The 18756-nt window shown below is 42.5% G+C and overlaps 2 protein-coding genes across 7 annotated transcripts in view; one reads left to right on the forward strand and one right to left on the reverse strand.

Annotated features, from left to right (window-relative positions):
• The window catches only part of GPR180 (G protein-coupled receptor 180), a 31001-nt gene extending 20474 nt beyond the window's left edge, over positions 1-10527 (reverse strand). For 2 of the 4 annotated variants that reach the window (XM_050949739.1, XM_050949732.1), the window contains exons 1-3: positions 10376-10527; positions 6212-6370; positions 343-543 (exon numbers count right to left, since the gene is read on the reverse strand). In XM_050949739.1, the coding sequence (XP_050805696.1) occupies positions 343-543; positions 6212-6370; positions 10376-10517 (502 nt within the window). In that variant the 5' untranslated portion in view covers positions 10518-10527. The remainder of the gene's footprint in view (positions 1-342; positions 544-6211; positions 6371-10375) is intronic. The other 2 variants (XM_050949757.1, XM_050949748.1) reach the window with 1 other exon arrangement.
• A 500-nt stretch (positions 10528-11027) lies between these two features.
• The window catches only part of TGDS (TDP-glucose 4,6-dehydratase), a 40778-nt gene continuing 33049 nt past the window's right edge, over positions 11028-18756 (forward strand). For all 3 annotated transcript variants that reach the window (XR_007774001.1, XR_007774002.1, XM_050950470.1), the window contains exons 1-2: positions 11028-11158; positions 17567-17633. Coding sequence is in view for 1 of the 3 variants with exons in the window: in XM_050950470.1 (XP_050806427.1) it covers positions 11073-11158; positions 17567-17633 (153 nt within the window). In the remaining 2 variants the exon portion in view is untranslated. The remainder of the gene's footprint in view (positions 11159-17566; positions 17634-18756) is intronic.

An 18756-nucleotide genomic window follows, 5' to 3' on the forward strand; every position in this document is an offset into this window, starting at 1 on the left:
CAACTACTTTGTACTGCAGCAACATGGAACTTCAATATGCCGTAGCAGATCCCAGTTGTTTCAAGATAAACACTGGACAAGCTGACTGTTTGATGTTACCCTTTTAAATTAATCTATTTCTCTGATTAGACCAGAGTTTAATAACTAGGTTAAAGATCTAGAAAGGCTAGTGTTAGAAAAATTCATCCAGACTACCTACTCTCTGAGGAAGTATTGTACTAAAAGTGAAAGGCTCAGCCATCCATTTCTCCAAATACACACTTTTTAAAACACAGAGAACACTGATTTATTTGATGATCAGATCCTTATCTTATTGATCTAATTTCAAGAAAAAAATCTTACCCGATTCCCCTGCGCTAAAGTGATCTAATGGATTCCCTTCTGCATCTGGGTTTAGTAACACCATTTCAAATGGAATATCCTCGGATTCAGAATTTTCATAATTCTCCTCGCAGGTAAACTTGTCTACATAAAACACATACCACGTTTCTGGATATGGAATCTGGGTCATTGTCAGATTTTGCTCTGTGAGGTTCATAGGCACTTTAAAAAGAAACAAAGAATGAAGTAAGCATTTAATGTATTAACTCTTCTGTAAACTATTAAATCTTCTGAGATATAATACACTGTGATGCTTCCCAGGGGAACCCAGGGTTGAGAGGCACCTCACTACTACCTGCACTTTGCATGAGGAAGCTTTCTCTGTGTCTACCAAAGGTCAGCTCCCCAACTCCATCGACAGTGGCAACACAGGCACCCCGCCCTTAAGGTTTTGCAGGCCCTGATGTGGTTAGCAATTTGCACATCCCAACCCTTGAATCGTCTAAGCAAGGGGTTCTCAAAGTGGAGGTCAGGACCCCTCAGAGGGTCACAAGATTTTTACATGAGGGGGGGGTCATGAGCTGTCAGCCTCCACCCCAAACCTCCAGCATTTAGAATAGTGTTATAAATTAAAAATACTTTTTTATATATTTAAGGGGGGGAGGTCACACACAGAGGTTTGCTATGAGAAAGGGGTCACCAGTACAAAAATTTGAGAACTGCTGATATAAGCATCTCCATGGAGTGTCCAGCCTCTAGTTTGCTGGATGCTCACAGTGTTCAGAGATTTACTATTTCCAGAGAAACAATACATCCCAGCTTGCCAGTTCCACCTCAGATCACTGCTCTGCTTAACACACAGCACTAAGTTATATTTGTATGAAAGCAAATATAAACTTTTATTTAACAAACCCTGGAAATTCAAGTAGTAACAATAATTATTATTGGAGACAAATGGTTATATAGAAAATAAAATCAAACATGCATTCTAGAGCCTAGATTTAATTAAGAAGATACTCTCACATCTTGCATTGTATTACTCAACTAAAAACCTTGCAGTGCTTTTCAGCCAGACTGGCTGTTACTCTTATTTCATGAGATGGACACAGTCAGTTTGCTCCTGCCTGAAGGATTCGGTGAGTCTCTTTGCATTCCCAGATATATCAGACCAACCCTTTGTCTTTACTCATGAAGAGGACACTCCCCTGCTGCTTGTTTCTTCCTCTATAGTTTCTTTTTATTTTCTCTCTCTCCCTCCCTCCCTCCCGCCCCACCTCAGATTTCACAATCTCTTAATTTGCACCTGGCTTAGTATGCAAATATTCAAACAGTCAGACAGGGAGATAAGCATTTGTTATCTCCTGTCTGAAGAGAACATTTCCAAGATGTGTCATCTTCTGCTGACCTGCCTTAACTCCAAGACCTTAAGGACATAAATTTCAGTATACATAGCTTTTTAAATATTATCTGTACATACATTTTGCAGTTATGATGACAACCAGTGGGCAATTGGCTCTCAGTATACACGTTACATGCCAACCATCGGGGAACTACTACGCAGTGGATCCCTGTACAACCCTAAGCACTTGTGCCCTTCGCCATTTGGCACTATGGAGTTCCCGGGTCATGTACCTATTTAATTCTAAAGCATCAATTACATTTCTTTACACTATAACTGAACTCCAAAAATGAACGGTCTCTACTTTGAAGCATACTATAAAACTGTATGAAGAAAGACTCTGGGCTAAATCTTCATTTTTGCTGAGCTTAAACTTGATGCAATTTAGGAAGTGTTTGGAGCACACACTCTCATCCATCTTTTAGCCTCTCTAATCTTGGGCTGGCTGGAGGATGAAAAAAGCCCTTGACAGCACTCTATCCACAGCCAGTGGCTGTAAATTCTGAAGACCTAGTGCAGTACTGTCTACTTTGGCACCTCCTTCCTTTTCTCCTGCGCTAAGGGAGGAGTGGGTTTCACTCAGCAGGTGGAACTGCATCTGAGGAATGAGACCATTTTCTCTAAAAATGTAGCTGCTTTCCAATTGCACTACACTTAACAAAAAGATACAAAAGAGATTAGGAAGCTCAGTTTGGCCCTGAACCATTACACCTGAAAAGAACAGCGGCAGCAGTGTCAATGACCACTAGAACCTTCTGAGTCACAAGTCTTTAGATTACTGTTCTGTAATGCAAAGATGTTGTGATACCACTGAGCAACTTCTTGGCAGTTTTCTGGTATTAAGTTATTTAGAAGAACTCTACAATATGCCTCTTGTGAAAAAGTTATATGTACCTGGTATTCATCTTTGTGGGTTTCCGCAGATTCTGTTGAATGCAACTTGTAGATGGGCTGGAGTTTGGGGTGGGGAAGCAAGACTAAAAGGGAACAGAGAAAAACGGAAATAGGGGCACCTAGAGCAGTACTGAGTTACCTGTGTAAGTCATGAATGAAAAGTCAGGTGCCTAAGCTGACTCTGTCCCCGAAAAGGGACTTACCTTATGTAGCTAACATTTCAGTTAATAATCATAGCCACACTGAAGAAATATTTTCATTAACTGCTCCTAAACAGCCTCTTTGTGTTGTACATGCAATTGTTTTTATTCCATCTATTTCTTTTTCTTGACAAGAATATTGTGACTGGGTACAAAGGGGGAGAAAAAAAATCACTTGTGTTGAGTTTTACTGGTCTGAAAGAAATACAGATTATTGTTGAAATACAAGGTTCTTGTTCTACACTTGAATTATTTTTGTGGGATCTCTTTTCAAGCGTTCAGTGTTACAAAGCAATTAGTATTTGTTCTCTGATGCTATTTTGGAGACAAACTAGCAATGAAAAAATGACTAAGCAACTAGCAATGTGGGGTGAAATCCCTATTATGGATTAAAAAAGACAATGACTAGATGGAAAAGGAAAAATGAAAGAAATGACAAATTTATAAACTAATTAAGAGTATAGAGGACACTTGAGTACCTTGCTACCCTTTCACAAAATACAAAGAGAACAGTCTAAGTTGGAAGACAAGCAAACTTGCAAATTAAAAATAAGTAAATCTTAAATTACATTAAAAAAACCCTGTAGTACACACTGCCCCAGGATACAACTTAGAGAGTCTAACTCCCTTTATGAAACCTATTATGAATAGCTATAATTAAATTACTGTATCTGGGATATAGTTTAAAGGCCTACTTTCCCTTATCCTTCAAGGCTTAAATTGATCAACAGTTGGATTCAGGAAGAAACACATTCCAGGTTCCATTGAGGCAACCAGCATTGAGTACCATGGGGGACCATATACTGAACTAACACCAACACATGTAATAAATGCTATTTGTGTCGCGTACTTCTTTAAGCATGTATTATTCTAGTGTTATCCTTGTTCCATCAACCAAGCATAGGTAATGGCAACAGCTGATACAAAGGCAACTGTTTTCAGAACATGGTAGTCTTAGAAGCAGCACCACAGTCAGATTGTGTTAAGGTTCTATTCCGACAACATGCCAAGAGGTCACTAATTTACTCTACAGATTGTGGTCTCTTGGTTGGCTAAGGGAAACATATGAAAATAGAGCTCCATTCACATAAGATACTGATGAATGAAGTCTTTAATATCTGCTTTATTTGAAAAGGAAAATTTATACTTGCTTCAATTAGAATGTCTAATATTACACTCAATAAATGGTACAAAATAATGCTTTTAGTATCTGTATCTTTCAATTAAATAATTATCAGAGCTATTGAACGCTTTATTGTTTGGCTTTTCTACAATTTTCACTTTTTTTTTTTTTTACTTAGAACAGTACACAATTTAAGCATTATCTTGATTAACACTTCTTTGAAACTGAATTTTATGAGGGTCTTCAATGTTTTGTATATCAAAGGCTGCCAGATTCATGCTTCCATAGAAGTGGCAACTGGCCTTTTAATTTTGTTTTCCTGTCTTTGAACAATGCTATTTTCTACAGGAAGGGGGAAAAGAACCTAACAAAACTGAATTATTCTTCTAGAAACAAAATACAACATAGCATGCATATTCTATGCTGGTACAATTATCAATTTAAATATTAACAACACTTGAATTAGAGATTCAATGATGAATAGCAAAATGAAATGGTAAAAGGAAATTAATATTAAACAAACTTTGTGAAATGAGACAGCACAGGGTGAGTAGATGGGAGGAAGAAAATATTGGGACACATGGGGGGGGCGAGAGGGGTGCCGAGTGCTGCTGGCGGAACGAAATATCGGGACAAATTGTGTCCCGACCAAAGATCGGTCAGGACCAGAGACAAAGACCTAAATATCGAGATGGTCCTGATTTTATCGGGATATCTGGTCACCCTAAGACAGCACAATTCAGCCTTGAATTAATTTTAGAGAGATGAAACTTACAAAAGGACATGGGAAATGGTAAAATTATTGTAGGAGGAGGTGTGAAAGAAAACATGGAGGGGGGAGGTTCAGATAAAATCCTACCCTTATGGATGCCTTACTCTCTAACACCACATTATACTCATCTTACAAACAAGCACTTCTTACTATGACTGAATCTTCTTAACATTTCTTAAATGTATTTATAATTAGTGAAATCTATTGCAATTATTTGTTTATAAAACCTGTTTTCTCCTGTTCCAACAAAGAGAACACCACCCCCTCACGCACAACTGTGCATTTGAAGAACTGATTCCTGCCCTTACCCTCCAGGCTCCCAAACATTTATACATCATAGTGATTTTATTCTGCAAACTGGCTTGGAGAGTGCACTTTGTTAAGGTCTTCTGTTAAGATTTTCTGCACACTCAATAACAATCTTACAGTATGGTGAAATGGGTTAGAATGAGACTTGATATAAAATTACCTATCTTAAAATGTTTCACTACTTGGTTTGTCAAGGAATATTAATATCCCAGCTGTTTAAGGAGACATCATTTGTAAAATAAAAAATCCTCCAAAAAACATAAGCAAACCAACTACATCTCTTTGTAATTAAACAAAAAAATACTGATGGGACCATTCTGGTTTCATGTAAGTTGATAACAAAAATCTTACTGATTTCAATGAGACCATTGTTAAGATAAGTTCCTGTCTGCATCCTAAAAGACTTGCCCATACCGGTATTGCCCTGGCCTCTTCCTTTGTCATTTAGTGTTAAAGGCATTCTGAACTATATGCATTTCCTCACCTTTTGGGGGCGAAGCCAGACTTTCAGGCACCTGCTCCCCTACTTGGTGTAAACTTTGCTTGTATCAATCAGAAACGAACACACACAGTTTTTGGGCCCCGTCCCCTATGACACTTCTATGATGTCATAGTGGGTATTTTAGGCTGGTCTGCCATGTGCAGGCAGAAGAGGAGAAAGAAAAACGAATCCTGTGTACCTTGTACACACCCGTAACCGAGCCTGATCACCTCGAAGCCTCTCTCAGCTCACGTGTTTTAAGCAGAGTTTCTACGTTTGCAGGTCGTTATGAGTTGGTTTGTATTCGTAAGTACTGGTTATTACTAAATGCTGCATCCGTGTTTATAAATATTGTTTACTGCATCTTTGTTTATAAATATTAATAGTAAATACTTTAGCCATTGTATGTTTTAAGTTCCATTAACCCTATTAGCTAATCATACGCTGCTCTCCTACCCCTTGTAACTATCCCCAATAAAACTTTTAATTAATTAAATTTTAGTTGTGTGCGTGCCTGCAGTTTGCATCGTGACCCAGACCCTCCTTGCATCCCTACCTATACAGTCTATTGCCACGTGCAGCCTGGTAAATAACAGCTCTGCATTTTTCTTTCGCCCCTAAAAGTACGTGGCAATCTACAACCATGAATTTATCCAAAATACATACAGTTAAAAGAACGCTGACTTCAAGATTTAAAAAAGAATAAACTCACTTGTCAGCTGAGCTTTGGACAGTTTCTCTCCACAGCTGTGATCCTGGGTGCTGTCCTGCAGCTTTAGCCATTCCTGTGCTTGAAAAAGGTGAAGTCTGGCCTCTTTTTCAACAGCTGCTGCTACATTGTTGATTCTGATATACAGAACAGCATGGTCACCTTGATATTTAAAACAATAAAATCAGCTACATGACTTATGTGGATCACACAAATAAAAGTGGCATAGTACCTAGACAGCTATAGCAGTACCTTTCTAATGCATGCCACAGATCCAGATGGACCACTCTTGGTCACTCTCCAGATTACTGTAAGGGGGCTCATTTCATTGGGCCATGTGTGCTTTAGGTCACCAAAGCATAAGTGTGGTCCAGTCACTCTCCCTGGTCTGGAATCCCTAGTCATACTCTTGACGGGCAGTTCCTATATCACACCCTCTCCAGAGAGCTGAGACCTCACAGTCCAACTACCCAGGCCCAAGGACCAGTACTGACCCCTCAGTCTCCCTTGCAGCTTCTCTCTCAGAACTCCAGCACTTCTGGGGTCCACAGGTTAATTCTTCAAGTGCATACAATGGGTATACCACGTAACTCACAGACTGACTTTGCACAAGAGTCTAAACCACCATTGCTCTTTATTCAACTGCACAAAAAATATGCACACCTATATAAAAATAATAAACCCTGCATGCATTTCCCTGCCTTGGTTTTCTGACCACCTCAGATCTTTCTTTGGGCTGGGATCAGAGTCCTCTGGTGCTGTCCAGGGTTCCTCTGCTGCAAGACACAGCTTGCCGCCTTGCCTTCTCAATTACCAAGCCTCCTTCTTGGTCATCTTGCTCTGACCTTGGTTGGTCCTGCAGCTAACTCAACCACCCCATGCTATGAATATATACACATCTCTTCCTTTCTCTCCTACTCAAAGTTCCTGAGTGGCTCTGATAATCCCTCAAGTTTGTCTGTCCTAGCACAACACCTGGCTGCTTTGTTCTGCTGTTGGTAATTTTCAATTTGTCAAGCTCCTTCAAATTTCAGCCCCCTACAGACAAGCTGGAGAAAGTGATTTCCTCTAGCTCCAGCCAACCTTCTTAGCATACCTACTGACTAGTCATACAGTCATTGAGATTAACTAGGAAGCTGCACACTTTGTACCATCTGTAAATCAAGCTTACTGCACACACCAGGAGTGGAACGCATGCATCCCTGTATTCCACCCCTCCACATGCTCCCTGTGTGCTATCCTCCCATTCCCCTTTGTTTCAGGGGCACCCTGCAACTCCCTCCTGACTGGGTCTCAATGTGGCCTCCAGTCTCACCTCCTCCCATACCAGGATGGATCCCCATTTTCCTATCCCATACCCCACACTCAGCAGCTCTGAGTGCACCGCAAGTTCCACTTCCCCATGCCCTCCATACCCCTCACAGGAAGAGACTCTCTGTAACCCCCCATTCCCCTTCCCACACCAGAGGCTGTGTGCATGCATCCCTGGCCCCTCCCTCCAACTCTTCTTTCTGAGTGCTAAGTTATCCAGCGTGTCAACATGTTGCACTCTCCTGGGAGGACGGGCAGAGACAAGATGGGGTGCTGTTATGCTGGAAGGTGTTAAAGGGTGCCATCAACCTGTTTGTTCTACTGCCAACCGCAGAGGTGTCTGAGGTGGTGGCTGTGCTAAAGAGCTGGCAGGGAAATTGGAGGGAGTAATGGCCATTGATGCCTAGAACATTCCCTGAAATTTTGGAACTGATTGCATGTGGTGTTTGAAAGTTATTACATTAGACAGAGAGACTGGCTGCCAAATTGAATACAAAATCTTTGCAAGCCCAACCAACTACTCTCCATTGAACATCATTCTTATGATCTCAACTTGCACAAAATCCTAATTTTGGCCTCATTAACATAAACATACATTTATGTTATAACTGTACTTTAAACAACTAACAAAAAAAAAAAAAGCCTTCCAGATAGTTGTCTCCCCCTTTCCTCTCAATTTACATCTGTCCAAGGTCCAGGAATTGTTCTATTCAGATTTGCACCAGTGACTGGTTAAAGATCCTTTGGGCTAGAAAGAACATATTCCAGTCTTCCCTATGGAATGTAGCACTTGATTCTAAAACTGGAAGGGCTTGACATACTAACCTTTAAAATCACAATTACTTTATCATCTGCTGTAAAGTAGAACTGATGAGAACTAAGATACTTAAATATAAGATGGAAAAATACAAGACAGCACCAATTTTTTTTAAAAAGAACTTCTAGAAGTTAGTCAGTAACATGGGGTGTGTGTAGATATACCTGGCAAATATATGACCTGGTGAAAAAGTTTTATTTGAGGATAACTTGCATCACTCAATAATTCATCACTTGTGAATAAATCAGAAATCCCCAACTCATGCCAATAAATCCATTTATTCCACACCATCATGTGGTCTTTACATTAAATACAATACACACACCCCATTCTTAAAAGAAAAAATTCATAGAATTGAGAATTCTAGTCAGAGTAAGTCAATACAATACAAATGGCAAAGATATAAATTATGTCAGCATTGTTTTGCTTTTAAACTCTAAAGACTCCCACCTCTTGTATATTTATTATCTCTCACATTCGTATCTAATTAAGGCACTAATCCAGCAACTGGCTCTGAGCAAGTGGACTCCCATTGAATTCAATGGGGCTCCACATAGGAGCAGGGGTTCACCATATAGAGTCAGTTGCAGGACAGAGGTCTCAGATGGTATGAACTTGGTGACAGAGACAATGTCTTAGACATCCAAAAAGCACTATGCATGTCTATGGTACAGGCTAATACTTCTTCATCTGCATAATTAGACCTTTCATAAACATGTGTCTGAATAAAAGACATACAAATTGTTTTATAACATTATTATTAATAACTGACAACCTGTATAGAGGTGTTTCCCAGAAAATGCATCTTCTGCAAACATCCTGACATGTTAAGGGCATGTACTTATAGGAAGTGGAAAAAGCTACAAGGTTCCTTGAAACTTTCTGATTGAGGAACGCAGAGTACTGAGCATCATTCTAGTCACTATTTAGCGATTTAACATATAATCTGAGTTATTATTAAAATTAAGCAAACATAATGCAAAATACCCTCAAGATACTACTACTTTTTATTTTTTTTTTAAGTATTATTACATGGCAACTCTTTTATAGCCAACGCTCATAAAGCTCTTGGCTCTGCCATTGGCTTGCTATGTGGCTTTGGACAAGTTGCTACCCCTCTGTGCGTCCCACTTTCCCCATCTGTAAAATGGATTGTGATAGTGATCTCCTGTGCAAAGTCATTGAGACAGACCGATAACAGTATCTAGTTCTTAATGTACTTTCATCACTATATAATCTATTATGATATTTGGGCACCGGTAGAGGCAAACTAGATGGTTTGGGATTGCTGAATGGCCTCTTCAGGAATGAGTACACTGACATCAAAAACTCTTGCCAACTCACCAGGTTTACAGACTAAAGAGCTGTTTAATTGTGGTGTAGACATTTGGGCTCAGGCTCTAGGACCTGCAAGGTGGGAGGATCCCAGAGTTCCGGCTGCAGTCCAAGCCCAAACATCTATACTGCAATTAAACAGTTCCTTAGCCCAAGTCCAGCAAGCTCGAGTCAGCAGGTTTTTAATTACAGTGTAGACAGGTCTGGGTCTTTACCTAAAACTTAGGTTGATCTCTAGCTACAATGCTCAGGGCTATTAAAAATGTCATGCCCTGTGCTACATAGTTACCGCGACTTAACCCACACTGTCAACACAGGCTGGTCAATGGAAGAATATTTCCTTTGATCCAGATGCTGCCTCTCAAGGGATGGGGCTGAGGATTAACCCACCTTCCCCGGCTGTGGGGAGCGCCCACCCCTCGGGCTGCAGCCACTATAGCGCGGACATGCCCCAGTCTCCCTTCCAAACCCGGTGCAGGGCCCCTCCGGCTGTCGGCAGGCTCCGGGCACGCGTGTGCGCCCGGCTCCACCCGCGCGCAGCCCTGGGCTCGGCGCGCCAGGCAGAGCTCGCCACCCAGCCTAGCTGCGGCGACGGGGCGGGGTCTCACGCTGCAAACGGGTCCCGAGGCCCCCACGGGCTGCGGAGTCGCTGGCTCCCACCCGCGCCCGGAGCGACGTGGGGGCCGCCCGCGGCGGGCACCTACCGTGGAACTGGAACCGCGCCGCCGGCCGCGCCCCGCCCCCCGCGCTAGGGAAGCGGCCCCGCAGCGTCTTCCCCTGGGCGGCCCGCAGCCACCAGCGGCTGCTGCCCACGGCCACGCAGAGCAGCCACAGCAGCCGCCCCATCCCCGGCAGCGGCACGGGCCCCCCGCCCGCTCAGTATCACGTGACAGCTCCCCCCCGTGCACAGCTGGAACCGGCGGAGGGAGAACCAATAGGAACAAAGAACGAGCTACGGGGCGGAGCCAACGCCTGCCCCGCCTCCCCCAGTGTTATTCCCCGCCCTCCTGCAGCGAGAGCTTGAGGCTTGGCTCGCTGCCAGGCCGCTACGTGTCCGGTGCTTAGCTTGGCTATACGGCTGCCAAATGTCGTGAAACCGTATTTTACGGCTGCCATGGAGGGAGCGGATGAGGGTGGGCACGTTGCAGCGTCCGCCCGCCCTCTGCTGGGGGGCCTGCCCCTGCCCAATCCACGGACCCGCGCCGCCGCCAGCGCACCCCCCTCAGCCCCGCGCGTGAACGCGGACGAGGGCAGTAGTAGAGGGTGTCGCTGTGCACGCGCGGGGACGGAGGCACCGCTTCGCCCATGCGCAGTGGCGGAAAACGGGGGGGGGGCGGTGAGACACAACGCCGGGAAGTGACGGCAGGCGGCGAGCAGCGGTAGTGCCGTAAAGCGCGGGTGATGTCGGGCGCTGGGGGTCCTGGGGCTGCTGTCGGGGCTTCGGGCTTTGCCAAGCGGCTCCTGGTGACGGGCGGCGCCGGGTTCATGTGAGTAGCGGCGCTCGGGGGAAGGTCCCGACCGATGTGTGGGCGGCGCAGTTTGTCCCGGCGTCTCGCGGTTCTCACTGATGGTTTGTTGTTTGCTCCGTCAGTGTCTGCCCCCCCCCACCACGTGTCCTAATATTTTGTTCTTCTCACCCTACTTGGGAGGGGGGCGGGGTGAGTCTCCCTCCCGCTGTCCCGCCGCTGCGATCCGCACTCCTGACTCCGCCACCCGGGGCTGGGCCAAGGTGGCCCCCGGCTGCCGACCCTGATCGCCTTGCCGCGGCTGGGGGCCCCCTCGGTGTGCGTGCGGCTGTCTGGAGGCCCGCTTGGCTGGAGCAGGGGGGCGGGTGCGATGCGAGGGCATCCCCTGCCCCTCCGGGACAGTGGGGGGTGAGGGTTCTTCCCTTGCCTGCTCCTGCCCGGGGAGCCGGAGTCCCATATTGACAGGGGGCAGGTAACCGCGCACTGGGGCGGTTAGCACCAGCACAACGCTAAAAGCCGCTTCAGAGCAGAACCATAGGTAGTTATTTTTGTGCGGAGGCAAGAATATAAAATTGCACCCTCCCTCCTCCATATAATTTCATAGTAGTTACTTTGTAAAAAAAAAAAAAAAAAAAAGAAAAGAAAAATACCGTAAGCAAGAAGAATAATGATAATAGAACGTTTATTTATTTTAATCATAAGTTCTGCATACAAAATCAACTAATACATATACGAAATGCATCATAGTGCACGTAACATACTATTTAAATAGTCACAAGTAAAATTTAGCTGTAGAACCATATCAGATATAATTAACAATAATTTTTCAAAATTGTACTCTTCACGCTTTTAATGAGGCAAATTCATTGATAATTGCATCAAAATTAATGTTGTTTGCTACTTCATGTTATATTGACAAGATGGGCTTATTTGTTAATTTCTCCTGACCCATGGTTGCTGGAAGGTAGTTTTTAATTAATCTGAGCTTACCGAAGCTTCTTTCACAAGAATCCACAGTTACAAGCAGAGAAATATTCTTAATGCAATTTCTAAATTTGGATAAGATTTGGCCAAATTATATTCATGAATTAACTGGAAAAGGTCCAAAGTAATTGTACATGAAACGTTTGGAAACAAAGCTAACGCCTGATGTTTAAAACTCTGAATCTCTGATGACATTTCTGAGGCAGTAAACAAAATTAATATATTATAGAGATCACAGATTCCCAATATGTGATCTGCATAAGAAATAAGGAATGATAAACAAAGGTGCTCACCGTTTGGTGGGTCTTAAGCAGATTCGAGAAGTCCTAATATATAATAAGCGTGTGCTCACTGGGAATATTAGAACTTGATTACTCAAATGACGGTTGTTGTGTCTGCAGAAAAACACGCTCATGTCATATTTTTCTGTGCCCCTCAACTTTCTGCGCCCAAGGCAAGTGCCTCACTCACCTCACCCTTGTTACAGCACTGATTCAGAGACTGTGTGTGCCACTGAGTCCCCGCGCCAGCTTCCGCATGTTCCCATGCCCAGAGTTGTCTTTCTTTTGCTGGTTGCTGTTTGAAAGACTTTTGCAAAGAGGGAGAGTTGGTGATAACCCTGACCCTGGAAACTGGCAGCTCTGCCCTGGCAGATAGCTGCGCAGAAATGGGCTGCAGTGGCAATACAGGGGATATAGAGAAATAGCATGTCAAATGCAGTAAGTAAATGGTAGGTGGGAAACTTCCACCTTCTTTTTATTATAGTGCTCCTGGATGTTATCAGTGTCATAAACAGATAGCTAAGGGTTAATGTCTCTTTCACCTGAAGCACCTGACCAGAGGACCAATCAGGAAACCGGATTTTTTCAACTCTGGGTGGAGGGAAGTTTGTGTCTGAGTCTTTGTTTTCTGTCTGCCTGCTGTCTCTGAGCTTTGGAGAAGTAGTTTTACTTTCTAATCTTCTGTTTCTAAGTGTAAGGACAAAGAGATCAGATAGTAAGTTATATGGTTTCTTTTCTTTGGTGTTTGCATGAATATAAGTGCTGGAGTGCTTTGATTTGTGTTCTTTTTGAATAAGACTGTTTATTCAATATTCTTTTAAGCAATTGACCCTGTATTTTGTCACCTTAATACAGAGAGACCATTTGTATGTATTTTTTCTTTCTTTTTATATAAAGCTTTCTTTTTAAAACCTGTTGGAGTTTTCTTTACTGGGAAATTTCAGGGAAATTGAGTCTGTACTCACCAGGGAATTGGTGGGAGGAAGAAATCAGGGGGAGATCTGTGTGTGTTGGATTTGCTAGCCTGATTTTGCATTCCCTCTGGGTGAAGAGGAAAGTGCTTTTGTTTCCAGGACTGGGAACGGAGAGGGGGAGTCACTCTGTTTGGATTCACAGAGCTTGTGTCTGTGTATCTCTCCAGGAGCACCTGGAGCGGGGAAGGGAAAAAGGATTATTTCCCTTTGTTGTGAGACTCAAGGGATTTGGGTCTTGGGGTCCCCAGGGAAGTTTTTTCAGGGGGACCAGAGTGCCCCAAAACACTCTAATTTTTTGGGTGGTGGCAGCAAGTACCAGGTCCAAGCTGGTAACTAAACTTGGAGGTTTTCATGCTAACCCCCATATTTTGGACGCTAAGGTCCAAATCTGGGACTAAGGTTATGATAATCAGTAAGGCTAAGATTTTGTCACTGTTTAGTAAAAATCAAGGACAGGTCATAGGTATAAACAAAAATTCACAGAGGCCTGTGACCTGTCCCTGACTTTTACTAAAAATAACTGACACAATGGGGCTAACGATGCTTGCCTAAACCCTGCTGTGGGGGCAGGGAGGGTTGTCTAGCACCTGCTGCCCATGGTGGCTCATAGCTCTGGGATTGCCCCTTGCTGTGGCTTGGAGTTTTGGGGTTGTCGCACTCAGGGTTGAAGTGGAAAATATCACAGAGGTCTCTGGAAGTCATGGAATCCATGACTTCTGTGATCTTGCGTGACATAATCTTAGCTTTAATTATCAGCAGTAAGCAAACAATTTCAGACAGAAGTAGTTATCTGTTCAGTTCAGTGGCCCTTTATGGCAAAAGCTGAATTTTGCTTTCTTTACCAAGTTGAAGGGACAACAGTTTATATCAGGGGTCAGCACCCTGGCGGGCCAGGTCAGTTTGTTTATCTGCCGCATCGGCAGGTTTGGCGTACAGCAGCTCTCACTAGCCATGGTTTGCTATCCCAGGCCGAGGCGGGAAGCCACGGCCAGCACATCCCTCGGCGCTTCCCGCAGCGCCCATTGGCCTGGGACAGTGAACCACAGCTGGTGGGAGCCGCGGTCTACTGAACCTGCCGACGCGGCAGGTAAACAAACTGACCTGACCTGCCAGGGTGCTTACCCGGTGAGCAGCATACCAGAGGTTGCCGACCCCGGTTTATGCTAATCATCTTATAAATTAAATATTTCTCACTCGCATGCAAGTTAGCATATAATGAACGTCAGAGATACGTCAAGTTAGCTGTCTGTGGAAGACTGATATGTGGTCTACGCTTAAAAAGTTTTGCTGGCATAGCTATGTCAGTCTCAACTGGGAGGAGGGGTATCACTCCTCAAAACTACATAACAATTCAAAGACCCTAATGTACATGCAGTTATACTAGCAAAAATGTTGTTGGGGAAGGTGGAGTGTACACTAGAAGGGTTTGCCGATAGAGCTGTACTTGCAAAGCCTAGTATAGACAAGGTAAAAATCTAGGATTGTTTTCTTTATTCCTTTTTTTAAAAACAAAGAAACAAACAAAAAAACCATTGTCTTAAATACAGCATTTGCATCAGGAAAACTTAAATTGGTTTGAAAATTGATTGGTTAAAGCAGGGCAAAGGGCTAGTTTATACTGATTGAGCTTAAACCTTTTCCTGACTGACTTCAGCTGAAGCAATGTAAGAACAGGTTTTTATTAATTTGAGAATGTGCATACTCACAGTGTTTTACATCTGTAAAGCTAAGCTGATTGGCCGAGCAGAGCAAGGTACATTCTGGGACATTTCTCTGTTTCTTTGTGTATAGGAGTGGCCATACTGGGTCAAATCAATAGTCCATCTAGCCCAGTATATTTTCTTCTGATAGTGGCCAATATTAGATGTTTCAGAGGGAATGAACAGAACAGGGCAATTACTAAATAATTCATTAGCTGTCATCCACTCCCAGCTTCTAGCATTCAGAGGCTTAGGGACATCTCGGGCATGGGTTGTATCCCTGACCGTCTTGACTAATAGCCATTGATGAACCTATCCTCCATGAATTTATCTAATTCTGTTTTGAACTCAGTTATAATTTTGGCAATCACAACATCTCCTGGCAACAAGTTCCACAGGTTGACTATGTGTTATGTGAAGAACTTCATTTTGTTTGTTTTAAACGTATTCCTTATGTGAAGGAGGAAATAACACTTCCTTATTCACTTTCTTGGCACCAGTCATGATTTTATAGACCTCTGTTGTATCCCCTCCTTACTTATGTCTTCCAAACTTAAAAGTCCCTGTCTTTTTAATCTTGCCTCATAAAAGAGAGGAAGTGGAGTTTATTTCTCATCATTTCCCTGCAAACGTGAGTAAGGACTGTGCGCCAGGGACCCTGGGTCTTGAACCTTGGTACATAGGGCTCTTAGGAGGTAGTAAGTTCCAGCCTGTCACATGTGTGATACTTTAAAATGCTGTAATCAATCAATTCCAAAATTTCAAGGAATTTTTAAGTATCAGTGGGCAGAATCCTTTGCTTTTTGGTGAAAATCAGAAAATTGGAAGGGAGAAATGGAGGACACGTAAGCACTCCTTGTGTCTGGATAGCAAAATTGTCAATTTCAATACAGTGTTTACAGTTCAGTGTTAAAACTGACCGGCCAAGCACACAGCTCGTTTGGAACCAAAAGTATACAATCAGGCAGCAGCAGAGACAGGAAAAAAAGGAAATGCAGTACAGTACTATGTTAAACATAAATTATTTGAAAAAAGGAAAGTTTAAAAAAATTGGACAAGGTAAGGAAACTGTATCAGTACTTGTTTCATTTAAATTAAGATGGTTAAAAGCAGCATTTTTATTTTGCATAGTAAAGTTTCAATTTTGTATTAAGTCATTAAGGTTCAGTTGTAAACTTTTGAAATAACACTATGATGTTTGTTCAGTTATGAACATTTGAGTTATGAACAACTCCATTCCTGAAGTGTTAGTTACAACAGAGATCAAAGAACTGGTTAATCAAAGCCACGAACACCTTCCAGCATAATATACCTCATCTCAGTTCTGCTCGTCGTCCTAATAGTTTAAAAGTGTTGACAACCTCAGTGACTTATTTCTAGGACAGAAACAAAAGAAATAAGAATAGTGGAGAGCCATGGGGAAGAAAGGGCATGGCAAAGAGAACGAGGGACCCTTGTATGGAAAGAATGGGAGGCACATGGACCTCCTGGTAAAGGGGATTGGGTGGAGAATGGAGTACTGTAGTGTGAGCACATAGGGCAAGGAGGGGCACACAGGGCCCCTGGCTTGGAGAGAGAATGGAGGACAATAGTATGGTGGAGGGGGATATGGGAGTAGCATACAAAGCCCCTTGATGAGGGGTGGGTGAGCAGAGTTGGCAAGAGTCCCTGAAATAGAGGGGATGTGAGGATGGTCCACAGGGAGCTTGGGGGGAGAAATGGTATACAAGGTGCCCATTTCCCTCTTCTCCCCATGTTGGTGCTCTTTGTGGCCCCCCCCCTCCATTTTCCCCTTTTCCCAGAAGTGTCTGCAGCTCCTAGGTTTGCTAACCAAATGCATGGGCTCCATGTGTTATACGTTTCTGTCTCTACCTTAATTGGTCAATTAAGGTGCAGAGAGAAATTGACAAAAATAAATTCTGGAATGTGCTTAGGCGTAGAAATTAATGTAATGTATGGACAGAACCACGTTAATGTATGAACAGACCTCACGGCTCGGTATTGAAGCACAGATCATTGAGACTATTGGTATTGCAGGGGATGGATCAGCTCTTAAAAAAATGTTTAAGGTTACACAGATGCTAATCTTACAAACAGTCATGTGCTTAACTCTATGCAGTGGAACTACACACCTATACATTTTAAAGCCATGTGTAAGTATATGAAGAATTGAGGCCAAAGATATGCTGATATGTAGGTTATACAGTTTATTAGAAACTATGACATTTGAACAAATGAGATCTTACTGATTTTTGGGGGGGAGTGGCTAGAACAACAAAACTTTAATTATACAATAAAATTATTTCTCTAGCTTTTAATTCACTAACATTACATGCTTATTAAAAGGGTAACAAAAAACAACATTAGCAAATTTTTAAAAATCAGTGTATTTTTGTATCAATTAGGGTTTTGTCTCTAGGGATCTGGTATCCTAAAGTTATCTATGTTATCATCATTTAAAACAGGATTATTCTTTTTTTAAACCTGCAGTGCATCACATGTGGTTGTGTCTCTTGTAGAAAACTATCCAAACTATCTGATTATCAATCTAGATAAGGTAAGTTTTTGTGTTTTTTCTCTCTAAAGAAATGTGAAATACACCTCTACCTCGATATAACGCTGCCCTTGGGAGCCAAAAAATCTTACTGTGTTATAGCTAAAACCACATTATATCGAACTTGATTTGATCTGCTGGAGCACGCAGCCCAGCCCACCCGGAGCGCTGCTTTACCGCGTTATATGCAAATTCGTGTTATATCGGATGGTGTTATAATGGGGTAGAAGTGTAATATGAATCCGTTAATATACAATATGATGAAAGTTTTACATTAGATCTTGAATTACTTAAAATTCAGAGTTGGCATGTTTTATGTGCTAATTTAGGACCTGATCTAAAGCCCAGTTCTCAGAGCCCACCCTCAATTCTGCTAACATGTTTGTTTCACATACTGTACCTTAACTCTAATCAAATGAAGTATTTTTATTTGGAGTAGCCATGAGTTTCAAATCTGCTTCTCAGCCATGTCATGCTTTCTACAATGGGTTTGTAACTTCTACCCCAGGTGACTTATTTCGTTAGACAGAGGTTCTTAATTAGGCATTATGTAGAAATTGATTTATTTTTTATAAATTTATGGTAACAATGAGAAAGTAAGCAATTTTTCAGTAATAGTGTGCTATGACACTTGTATTTTTATGTCTGATTTTGTAAGCAAGTTGTTTTTAAGTGAGGTGTAAATTGAGGGTACGTAAGACAGATCAGACTCCTGAAAGGGATACAGTATTCTGGGAAGTTGCAAGCCATTGGATGGAAAGTTGCAAGCTATTGGATTAGAGTAAAGATTGCTCAACTGCAGATCCCATTAAACACAATCACTGAAAACCTCCAGGTGAGGTAATTTTCAGGGCAAAACTTTCAAAGACTCTTCACCTTCACAACAAACTCTTCTGCACTTCCATAATATAACCAACCACAATAGCATGTGTCATAGCAAAGTCTGGCCCAGTCCTGAAAATACTGCTACAGAAACTTAACTTTACTCATGTGAGTAATATCACTGAAGTAAATGCTGAATCATATGTGTATTTTTAGAATCAAGGTCTACAATGTTAATGAGTCTGGGAATTTTAAAAAGAGGATCACTTTCAAATGTTTCCTCTGCCAAAATTTAATATTTTAC

This window comes from Gopherus flavomarginatus, chromosome 1 (genome assembly GCF_025201925.1).
Source record: "Gopherus flavomarginatus isolate rGopFla2 chromosome 1, rGopFla2.mat.asm, whole genome shotgun sequence".
Classification (NCBI taxonomy): Eukaryota; Metazoa; Chordata; order Testudines; family Testudinidae; genus Gopherus; species Gopherus flavomarginatus.